Below are 12,583 nucleotides of genomic sequence, written 5' to 3' on the forward strand. Positions count from 1 at the left end.
CTGATACAACATATGAACAGAGGAACAGCTGTACGAAACAAAGATATTGAGAAAATGTGATTAATGAGATTACCAGTTTTATGCACTATCACTTAAGGCTTATGCACTCCACAGAAATCTCATCTCTAAGCTCAGTCAAGAGTTTCTACAGACACACGCTCATTGGTCTTGTTTCTGTGTAGCACTGAGTGGACATTAACCCATTTTGAAGGTACTTAAATCCATACATATTTAGAAATTCACAGAACAAGACCACCTGCCCCACAGAGCGCACTGCATGAACAGATTAGACTGCAATCAACTAATTTTTAAATGTACCTGAATTTCCCCAGTGGAGAATCTATTTGTAACTGAGAATGCATATTAATCACAGGCAGATTGCAAAGAAGGAAAACCCCAACTCCAAATATACTAATTCTTTGTTCCCTGACACAACCTCTGATCTAGGAGGCAACTACACTACCTGCTCCTCTCTAAGTGGTCCTAAGATTCTCAGCAGTGAATGCACGGGAAAAAAATCTGCCAGCAGAATCAGTGATGTTAAAGGAGAAAGAATAATGACCAGAATATAAACCAAAGTATTTATTATGGCTACAGCATTTAAGAACACCTCAGGAATGTGGATGAGATGGGGCAGCTATTCTTTTTTTCCTTTCTGTGTTAATCAGAGATACAAGCTGGAGTATTTCTGGGTGAACAAACTTCCCTGCAAAACAAAAGAAAAGGAAGGTTAATGAAAAATGCTCTCATTTCACCATGTGTGAAAGGCTGGCATTGGAGTGATAGCAGGGATGTCACTTTAAGCTCAGAATAAATGTCAAATTATTCTTTTAAGAAAGTGAATGCTCCCAGTTCAATCCAATTATGAAGTAAGTGTCGTTACACCCATTCCTCACAAAAAGCTTGAATTTTGTGCTCTATTAAGACATTTAAGAGCTGAAAAAGGGATGCACCCTGACCAAGATAATCTGATGCTACTTATTGTGCTACAGGAAATCACTCCAATTACAGGTGCACTTTGATATGTGCTGTAGGCTCTACTCAGACACCAGCTCAATTTAGGTTGTTGAATTCTGGCAGGGGAGCAAAGATATCAGAAAATAAAGCATTACAAGCTTCCTTCATTGTCCTGTTTTCTTCTTCACTAATCAAAGTCTCACAGAGAGATTATTATTTCCCTGGGGAGTCACCAGAGTATAAATGGACTTGTCAGGAACTCTGCTTGGTCACTGCTAGTCCTCTTATCCCTAGAGTTTATCCCCAGTTTTTTTTTCCCAGGACATGATGAGTTAGTTACAGTCTTCCTCTGGTGTTTTAACAACCTTGTCAAAATTATACAGATTATTATTTTACCTATCTCTGCTTTCAACTGCCAGTGTATTTTGCAAAGGATGAAAAGCAGTGGATAGAATAAAAAGCAACATGGGTCCAACTTAATCATTTCACTGAGGTGGTTCTCACAGGAACCTTGGATTGGTCACTCAGCTTACTTGGGGATAACAAATTCTACTTCACTCGTTCCTGAAACACTGACAGAATACAAACAAGCTGCTGTCAGCATTGGAGAACATTGAAGACTCCTTTATGAGGACTCTGTTTCAGGGAGATCCTTACACACATGAAAGTGTAATGAAAGCTGAGTCTCTTTCTAAGGTAAGAAGTGATGTAAAAGGAATTTGGCATAAATGAAGTTGAGGTTTAATACCAACAGATATGTTGGTATATACCAACATGTATGTTCACATTACATTAAGCATTAAGAAATACTAGTGAGCAATGAGTAAAATAACTAGTTCTCACTTGATCTGAATGTCAGGGGAAAAAAAAAAAAAGAAAAAAATAAGAAAATTTATATATTTCATTTATCAGAGGAAAAAAAAGCCCAGATTTCATACCAGCAGTGGAATCAAAAAAATCCTGCAGTCTGCCAGGTGTGTTTTCCAACTCTTCATACTCAAATGCTTGCAGTATCATCTCACACTGATCCAACTGCTTTACAAACTTGGCCTCTGCACTAGACTGGTTTTCATATTCCTGAAATGATTTTTCAGTTATAATAAAATAATTTTGTTACTCTGAAACAGAATATTAAAATCTCTTTATATATCTAGAATTTTCTTCATCAGGACAAGCCACTTCAGAAATATTCAGTACAATTACATCTTTCACTTTGTCTTTCCAAACGCACTGCAGCCAGCAAAACACTTGAATCATGTGCCAATTTTATATTAAATGCAGTGGGACATAAAATACAATCTTTTGCACAATCTAACTCTAAACATACCAATTGTTCTGTCTGAATCAGGGATGATATGGAGGCAACTCTGCATGACATACAAGTTAAACAGTAGGTTCAATTTAACAGTATTTTATGTATAAAGAGCATTTCAAGCCTGGTTAAGGCTATGAATTACCACAATGTGTGCCTATGCACTGTCATCACCTATTTTTAAGGCCTATTTTGGACTTTTCTCACCACTTGCTGCTTTCTATATGGAGTTGTTCTTTATATTTCTCCTGTCATTCCTGCCTAATCTTTTTGGTCTAATCTGTCTGAGCTGCTTATGCCTCTCCTAGGAGATAGGAAGGGGAGTGGTTAAGGGGTTTCTTCCCCTTCAGAATTTAAGTCTGCTATCTTTTCCCTCTCTACAGTCATCATCAGAATGCATTTATGAGTGATTCACATTTCTAGTTAACTTGAACAACTTGGCTGTCATTTGCTTCCAGTGATGGCTGCAGACAGGTTTGGCATTGCACTTTCTCTTTTCCAGATCTGCATTGTATGTGATGTCTCATTGACTCTCCTGACTTCCAAAACCAGCCCCATAAATAGGGGCTTTCTTCTGTGCAGTTTACCATCACCTTGATAGCACTGGCAGGTCTGACTCCATTCATCATCCCCACCATCATTAATCACACCACAGTACACACTGGGCCCATCTGTGCTCCCAGATCCACAGAACCTGTGGATCACAGCACTTCCACAGAGAAGAGCAGCAGGAGTGCAGGAAGAGGTTTGCCTACTGACCACAGACCCTGCCATTCCTTTTGCATCTTAAGACAACAACTGAGGTGTCATTCACAGTAACAAGATCCTGGCTTTGTAATTCCAGCAGGGTGATGCTCAGATAAGCATGACAGTCATTTCCTTGTCTTGCATACTATTAGGAGTCTGTTCTTAGGCTTATTACTTTACCTTTGAAGTCAGAAATCCAGATTTTGATAGCCATGATTGATTGGTTTATTATTCTATTTAGATTTCAATAGTACTTTGAATTTCTAGTTACATCTTCACTGTTATTTTAGTAATAGATTTAATTTCAGTGTTTTTATCTTGTTTTTCTCTTTTCATCCAGAGCTTTGCTTCATTTTTAAATTGTTTAAGTACTACTTACTTTCTTAAATCTATTTATTTCTACTTTATTGTTTTATAATCTACTTTGGGGGGGGGTCCTTCAACGACAACAAACTCTTGGCAGCATTACAAAGGAGAACTTCAGGAAAAGGAGAAGTAGGGCTCTTCACCATGGCCCCACCTCCAACAATTAGATGGGAGTATCAATCTGTTATTGATACCTCAGCTCACATTGCCCTCAAGAAACAACAGCTATTACATGTTCAACTGTGCACAGGGCTGAAACAAACATTTACTGTTTCCTCCCCATAGGTGGTCAAGACTCTGAAATAACAGTGTACTTTGAAAAAACACTAACTCATCTCTCCAACACCACAGGCCATCTTTTTAAAAATCATTCTCATGCTTTTGCACTTGAGAATAAAAAAGCAGGACAGAGCTGAAATGTGCTGACTCATTTACTTAACTGTTTTTTCAAACATGGGATTAGGTTACAAATATATCTGATATACATCTGAGGCATCTTCTGCTGCCTCTCTCCCCTACACTACAGTCACCAAGTACCCACCAACACCATCCAAAGGAGCAGCCCTTGTAAAGCTGAAAAGCAAAAAGAGACATGAGGGCAGGGCTGTGCAGGAAGGACTTGCTAAGAGTGTCAAGAGATCTTGTCCTGCTCAGCACTGTTCACCTCTGTTCATAACCACCTTCATTCACAAAAAAAAAAAAAAAAAAAAAAAAAAAAAAATCATAAGGAAATGTCTCTGGCTAGCTGAGAGCAGAGCAGCATGCCAAGTTATCAGAGGCTTCTTATTTTCTTCCTCTCTTTTCTTCTTAAGGAGCAACTAGTTGTTCCCCTTAAAACAACATGTGAAGAATAGACTTTTAGGGTACCCTCTCTGCCATGTGGGTTGCACTCATGCTAACAAATTGCAGGCCCAGTGCCAATAAATAATCCTGAAGGTAGAAACAAAGACCAAATTATCAAAAGTGTGCACATATTAAATTATGGTAAATGAGATGATGAAAAGCTAACATGCTGAAGAATTGACTCTATACTGAAGCAGCTCTTACAGTGTCAGAGAAGATTGAGACCAATAAAGGAAAAAAAAACAATTATACAAAGTAACCTTATCTAACAAAACCTAATTTTCCTCAATTATAACAGTCTCTCAAGGGAGAAGGAAGCAGTGCTCCCTAAAAAGATACACACATATTATTTCCCACATCTGATTATGTTGGTTTACCCCTTTACCTTAAAATATAGCTCTGAGAGTCCATTCCCACTGCCCGTTCAACCACACAACTACAACAGGGAAAAAAACCTAAAAATAACCCTAAGCCTAAAAAAACCCACAAGCAGGGGGTTGTAGCAAAAGGCAGAAATTGAATGCAAATATTTGGAATTTAAATATACTCTAAGTAGAAAAAAATATTAATGTAAGATACAGACTTAGGTCACAGAGTCCAAAAACAGAATGCTTTGTTTGAATGAGAAGTTGTAGATCCAATTCCTCCCATGTGACCATATGTCAGGAGGAGATAAAGCACAGTAATTATAAACTTGAATTGATTGAAAGTAATCTAATCATCCCTTATTTGCAAGTATAAAAGATCTTATCAATTAACAGCATGGGTTCCCATAAAAATGGCTAAATCACCTTCAAACACAAAAGATACTTTCTAACACAAACTTTTAAGGAACCCAAGACCAGAAATCTCCAGTGTTTGTAGAAAAGCGCCAGTTTTTGTCACATTTAAATTCAAACTTTAGTTTACTTAATTTTAAGTTACTATTAAGTATCTTGGTCTAATGGACTTTCTTAGAAATAGATAAAAGCCACAGAATTACTTTCATAAAAAGCAGAAAATAATCCACAGCACCATCACCTACCATTATTTTTATTCCTTGTATTAAAAGCTGCAAATGGCCAGATACAAACGAAAGTGATAATGTAATAAAAAAATCAAATTTATATCCAGAGGGCTGGATGTGGAGGACAAACCCTTCCATCAGCTGTACAAACCAAGCCCTGGACATCTGGAACTCTGAGAGGCTAGGGGCAGAAGATGGCTATTTTACCAAAATCCAAGGTTTTTGTTGGAAAAGGATCCTAAAGTGACCTTGACTGATACTGTTAAGTTTTATCTTCTAAGCAAATAAAACTCACTTTCTTGAGGTCAAAATAAGAGATGGTACAATTTCACAGGTACATGGGAAGGGAATGGGTCTCCCTGAATTTTAACATAGATTAAAATAATGCAAACTTACTTCCCAGAGTTCATAGATTTCTTTTCTGAGGTCCTCTGATAGAAACTGGGTCAGTTGTTGCATAGCTGCCTGAAAAAAAAGAAGCCATTTCCATTTATCTATTTCCTAAGCAACATTTTTATCATTCTCTCTTCTGAATAATTATCTAGTTGTTACCAAGCTAGCAGAAACATTCACTACACATCATATTACTGCATTGTTTTGGCATGGCAAGGTTTGGCTACAGCTCTGGCCAAAGCCAAGGTGGTAGCACCTCTGGGATAACATATTTAAGGGAAGGGGAAATCCTTGTGAAACTCCACCCAGAGGGAGGATTGAGAGGAAGAATTCTGCAGATACCAGCATCAGTGAAGAAGGAGGAGGTGCTTCAGATGGCAGAGCAGAGGTTCCCCTGCAGGCTGTGAGGAAGATGATGGCGAGGCAGCTGTGCCCCTGCAGCCCTACAGAGGAGCAGAGATCCACCTGCAGCCTCTGGAGGTCCATGGTGGAGCAGATATCCACCTGGGGCCCATGGAGGATTCAAAGCAGGGGGATAGCCAAAGGAGGTTGTGACCCTGTAGGGAAACCTGCACTGGAGCTCCTGGCAGAACTTGTGACTCCAGAAATTGTTCTGCACACCCTTTGTGTTCTTCAGCTGATCAGTCTCACTTCTGTGCTGCCCCTACTGTTTGCCAAGTAACATGAAGAGCTGCTTCTGAAACAACCAGTATCACAGGCAAGACAAAAGTTTCATGCCTGATTGTTTCTCCAATTACAGGATATTGTGTCAAAATATGGTTCCCTATTGCTTGCCGCCACTGAAGCATCAAGGTCTCATTCCTTCTCACCTCCTTCCAGCTCTGGAACTCATCAGATTTCAAGATTAGGTGAACTCCAAACAACATCCTCCCTCCTCCAAAAAAACCCCAAAACTTCTTTTTTGAATCAGGTTCATTTTCTGCTGCCTTCATGTTGGTGAGACTCACTGGTTAAAGTTACTGCACAAGCAGCAAACTTTGGAGCCAGCTCAATGTCAGCTGTAGAGCAAACAGAAAAAGGAGAACTCTGCAGTGGAAGCAAGAGTATTGATAAAGCCACGCCCTGAAGTGGCTACCCATGGTCTATGTTTACAACAAAGTATTTCAGAGTCATTCCAAATGTTTAATGCTTTACTCTCCTTCCCACAAAGTCAACAGAAAATCCTCACTAACTCAAATGGGAGTCAAAGGAGTTGCAAATGCTTAAGAAAACTTCTTTAACATAACTAGGCATCAAAATCTCTTTTTCCTTATCTAAACTCACATGAGAATTCTCTTTAGACCAAACTGAAGGCTGATCCTCAGTGACACAATAACATTTAGAGGCTTTCAGGAAAGAGGTTTCTTCTGTTCAGTGTTTTGACGCTCTTTGAAGAGTGTAACAAACACTTCAGTGATTATTCTCCCCACTTTTATGCTTATCTAGTTAAAACTAGGGGACCATGACTAACTCTAGGAGTAAGCTCTTTGCTAGGAAAGTGGAAATTAAAGATCTAAGGTGAATCTGGCATTCTTGAAGTACTATCCTTACTGACTAATTTTTGTGTTTCTTTTTTTTCAATGTACTTCCTAGTGTGTTCTTACACTGAAAAAAAAAAACAAACAAAACCTCTGAAGAGTTTCTGAGGCATGATGTTGCCCTCTAGCTGTGCCTACAGAAATGGTTTACATTTTCTTCAAATAATGCCACAAACCAAAAACAACAAACCAACAGTTTGGATAAGTGCAAGGCCAAAAATAAAGTGACTCTAGGCATGCTGCACTCAAAAGAATCACAACAACAAAAATGACACCTGCATCTGAGGTTCTGTGCAAAAGGTTTAAATGAAGTCTCTGTCAACCTCATGATGTGTCACCACACACACGATCTGACATGAACTGTCATCCATCCTACTCAGTGCACCTACTCTCTGCTCCTCACCTCTTGGTAAGGCTGCTGAACATGACTGTATCAGGCTACCAAAACTGCAGCTAGTTCAGGAATAAATGGCCAAGGTGAAGATTACTTCAAAGATTCTTCCATAACTTTATATTGGGAGGCATTACAGGTACAAAAATCACAATGAGCTGAAAAGTCTACTTGGCTGTGGCAGGCTTGTCCAATGCTTGCCAATGACAGTATTATATTGCTTGGAGTGTTCCTTCACCACGACCAGAACATTAAAACACATAGAATGCTTTGCAGCTGAAGGTACACCTTATGCTCATACCTCTTCTCTCCTGTGTTTCTCCTCTTTTGGGATGTTATCTGCAGGAGCAATATCTCCAACAATGCATTCAGCCATATCATGAACCAAAGCTAATCGTATGCACCTGACAAGAAGGAGAGACAGAATAATTAGTTTTTCAGCACTTTAAGTTGAATACTAATCCACAAGGCTAAAAGGATGCGGAATTTATTCCCCTTCTCAACTCTAAAGGTTGGTTGGAGCTTTTCTTAAACTTTATGTAACATTTTTCACTTTTTTAAGGCGAGTATTTTCTACCTAGACATGATTTTGATTTCTAGTCCCTACTGCTTGTAAATGTAAAAGTATAAAAACACTGTGTACCAGGACATACTATTCAAAGGTAATGTACTTCTGCATCCTTGGCTTTTGGAGGTGTTGTGTTAATTAACTACATTATACAATTCACATTTTTCCTTCAACTGGTAGAAGGTAATCTGATTGGAGGAACCCCCAATTCGGTATATAATCTGTCACTCACAGTTCTGTAACTATGCCAGTCTGCAGCGGAATACTCAAAAAAGTCTTCATATCAGCTCCTAGAGCTTTCTCTGCTATGCTAGAGGATTTCTGTAGCTCCTTACTGCTGCCAAGTGCTCCTTCAGTCTGTCAAAATCCACATGGTCTATGGCTCTGACATGGCTGTCTGTTGCTTCACATTGTTTTTTAACAAGAGTCTTCAGCCTGTTTATTTGCTGCTTGAAAAAAAGACCAGCTTTGAGCCTCTGCATGAAGGACTTGCCTCAACACTCACAGTTAAGAAATAAAGGTTTTAGCCCCTTTCAATTGTCCGGGTGAACAGGACCCTGTCCAACGGAGAGTGGGGAAAGGATTTCAAATTCCTTCAGTGTGGTTTAAAAGCTCGGAAAGAAAGCTTTTAGCATTTTGTCTGCAGCTCTCCCACAGCATTAACATATGGTGGTGATAAGCAGAGGCGGTCTCACCTGTCCTTGTTAAGGCTTTTGTCTTCAGTCACCAAAGCCATCATCGCCATCCTGTACATATGGTCGGAGACGCTCTCTGGGGTGGCCACGTTCCTGTAGACCCATCCCGTCCGCGGTACTCTCTGCGCCCGGGTCACAGAACCACAGAATCAGTCACGTTGGAAAAGGCCGCAGAGATCAGCAGGTCCAACCTCCGGGCGGATATCACCGTATCCGCCAGACCACGGCCCTGCAAAGCGCAAACCCCTCGGTTCTGCAGGCCCTCGTTTCAGCGACACCGGCAGAAGTTCCGCCCCACCGTGGCCTCCACGCTGCGGGCAGTTCTGATGTTCCCAGAGCGGCCCCAAAGCCCAGCGCGGCGCCCCAAGCTGCACCCGGCCGGGAGCACGGCCCGGCCGCAGCGGGCACCGCCGCCACAAGGGCCGGGACCGGCCCCGCCAGCCCGGGCACAGCGCGGCTCACACCGGCCCCAGCCCCCGCCAGCCCGGGCACTGCCGGGGAACCCGGCCCCAGCCCCCGCCAGCCCGGGCACTGCCGGGAACCCATTCCCGGCCCCGCCGCGCCCACCTTGATCTGCCCCAGCAGCCGCAGGAAGGCCAGCAGCCCGGCCCCGCCGCCCGCCGCCATCGGCCCGGCCGCGGCTCCTCCTCCTCCGGCCAGGGCGGAGGCGGCGGTGCCCGCCCTGCGCCCCGCAGGTGTGTGGGGAAGGGTGTCAGTACGGGGCGGAACCGCCGCCCCAAAGCTCTGCCTCCTCGGGGTTCATTGACCACAATAAAAGAGTCACGGGCTGCGAGTGTAACGAGGAGAGCAGCGGGAGGAACCGGGCCGTTCATGGCCGCGGAAGGGAAGGGGGCAGGCGTGTCCTCCTCCTTGCGCTGGGTCCAGCGGGGAGGAGAGAAAAGCGGCCTCGGAGGCGGGAATAGCTCGTACTTCTGTCAAAGCTGAGCATCTCGGTGACCTTTACCATGCCTAAAATAAAATAAAAATGCTCAGACTCATGATATAGTTCAGAAAAGAGCAGATAGTTATCAGGGTTCCTGATGAGTTTTAAATTATTCTGTGGAGTCCTGGCATCTTGCTGCGAGCGCATTCATAACTTTTATGAGTTGAATAAATAACCTGATGATGTATTTTCAAAATGCATTGCATTTCTTTGCTACTTTTACATTGCCAACTAAAATAGCAGATAATGGTTTAAATGTGGTGATGAAATAATCTCTTTCAGGAAAGAATATCTGCAGTTTCACTAGCTATCAACAAATGGCAGAGTATTTTTATTTTTGTTTGTGCAAATATTAAAACTCCTGAATTAATAATAAAGCGCAGACAACATTTTAGTGACAGTGCTGGCTGTAATCCTGATGTAGGCTGTTGTGTCCACTGCTCCATCCTTGTCCATGATAGCAAACCATTTCATTAGAGGACGCACTCAGGTTGGCCAAGTGGGATTTGTTCTTCATAAATTAATGCAAACTGTTCTTGACTGCTTTCTTGTCTTTTGCAGGTCTCTTTCTAATAGAGCTTCATCAACATTGTTTCTGTATCTTGCAGCCACTTTCTGGTTTCCTAAATTGCTAAGAAGCCTTCAGAACACAATCATAAAAGTAATACAAAGTAGTTTAATAATTTGCATTTTCAATAAGTTCCTGTATCCAGTTCAGAAATTCTATTCTTAAGGCTAGCTGATACCAGATACGTTGTCTTTTAATTGTCATTCAATGTACATGTTTAGTATTTATAGCACTTTAAATCCAGTGATCAGTTTGATCTGGCAAATTCATTAGTAATTCTTTAATATGAGTAAGTCTTATACATCCCATATGTATTTTATTGTCTGATAAATTCTTTGCCACTGATGTCCTTAAGGTACGTTTTTAGAATAAGCACTTGAGCAATAATCACAAGGCTGGACTCACAGGCGCTGACCTCAGTGTAATTTTGGTAATATTTGTCAATTGTTCAGCATTTATATATGTATCATTCCTCTGCATGCATGTTGTGTGCTGTTTTTGCGTATTTCTTATTGACACTGGTTTTCCACCCAGTCGTTCTTTGGCAGTACTTAGAGGTATAATTTATGTGCTTTTCCAGGTATCAAATGCATCATGTGTAGTGTTAAGTGCATGGACCCTCAGTAGGCTGGAGAACCCCAACATAGTACAAATATTAGCTCTGTCAGGATTTTATTCTTGAGTAAGTAGCCTGAAAACAGAAACAAATTATCTCCATACAATTTTAAGCAGCTTTTTTATGTAATTCAGAAACTTCAACAAGGATTAGCAAAGTCCCCCTACAGGATATTAAGGTAGTGCTAAGGCTTAAGTCTCAATCTTTCATCAGTCTCAGCTGGCTTTTTTCCTCCATCTTTTGCCAGAACAGATGGCAATTCCAAAAAAAGAAATCCCAAACAAGCCGGTTGCTGCAGAGTAATTTTGATTTATAAACTGGAGATGGCGCTCTCTGCCTACAGATTTCTGCTTCAAACGCTGCTACGCGATGCCAGACTGAAATTGTGCTTCCATTTCCATAAGAAATAGCGCTGAGGAGAGGGGTTGCTTTACACACTTGGTGCAGCAATGTGAAAATTATCTCCCCAAACCTGGTAATTACTCCTAAAGCTGAATAGTAATCAGTTTGTGGTTTATATGAAGTAACACAAATAATAACACATTGGGTTTCGAAAACCCTTATGTGTTCTGCCAGCATGGGCACAATAAACCTTGTGCTGGTAAAATACCTTCAGGAAAAGTAATTAATTGATGGGATTCATTTGTTACCATCTGGCAGGGAAAAAAAAAAAGAAAATATAATGTTTTGTGTGGTTCAGTGGATGGAGCGAAATAGTTGTGTATCACAGACCCATGAGAAAGGAGTAACAGCCTTGATGCCCTCCCTAACAGCAAAAAGATTGATGAGCACCTGCCAGACACTATAAATGATCATTTTAGTTCTCCAGACTATAACATCTTCCTTTATCTAGGCAATCTTAGCAACTATATAGAGTTAGCTAGTGAAAATCTTTGCAAGAATTCTTCAGTAAGGGTACAGAAGAGCAAGCTTCTGGAGTGACAGTACCTGTGTGCCATGTGGCTCCCTTCGCTCTGCCATGCACTTCCCAATGCTGGATTGTGTGTCCCTGTGCCCAGGGTGCCCCACTCTCCCCTGTGTGGGCTGTCAAAGCTGGTGAGAGGCACCGTGCACTGATATCTGTGCCAAGGGCTGGTCATCTTCTGCTGAGACTTCATAGAATCACAGAATGGTTTGGGTTGGAAAAGACCTTAAAGATCATCTAGGTCCACCCCACTTCAGTGACCAGGACACCTTCCATTAGACCAGTTTGCTCAAAGCCCCATCCAACCTGGCCTGTTTTTTTTTCCTAAAAAGCATTTTTTCCTAACCGAAACTTAGTCTCTGTCAGTTTAAAGCCATTCCATCTTGTCTTGTCACTACATGCCCTTATAAAGCATCCCTCTCCATATCTCTGAAGGCTGAGGAGAACATACACTTATGGTAGCATTCCAGTATTAAGCAATAACTGTCCAGAGTTCAGTGTAGCTTAACTGGTGGCATCACGGCTGGAAGGAAAAATGTTCTTTTTGCTGCTGTTGCATAACATCTTGGGCTTTCCGTGATTAACAAGAGATTTTCTATCAGAACCCTAAAGATTAGCGTATCAAAACCTTCAAAATGAAAAAAAGTTGTTTTACCTTATATGTGTAACAGATCTGCAGGGCCAAGAGTAGAACTTTAGAATCATGCATTTGGGG

The 12,583-nt window shown here is 41.3% G+C and overlaps 1 protein-coding gene across 1 annotated transcript; it reads right to left on the reverse strand.

Moving 5' to 3' along the window:
• Positions 1-567: 567 nt before the first annotated feature.
• HDDC2 (HD domain containing 2) lies at positions 568-9,595 on the reverse strand. Its single transcript, XM_079297988.1, has 6 exons — positions 9,384-9,595; positions 8,817-8,938; positions 7,855-7,957; positions 5,628-5,696; positions 1,896-2,034; positions 568-706 (listed from the first exon to the last, which is right to left on the reverse strand). The coding sequence occupies exons 1-6, from the start codon at positions 9,441-9,443 to the stop codon at positions 612-614; spliced, it is 588 nt and encodes a 195-aa protein (XP_079154114.1). The 5' UTR covers positions 9,444-9,595; the 3' UTR covers positions 568-611.
• Between the last annotated feature and the right edge of the window lie 2,988 nt (positions 9,596-12,583).

This window comes from Erithacus rubecula, assembly GCF_903797595.1.
Source record: "Erithacus rubecula genome assembly, chromosome: 2".
NCBI classification, from domain to species: Eukaryota; Metazoa; Chordata; class Aves; order Passeriformes; family Muscicapidae; genus Erithacus; species Erithacus rubecula.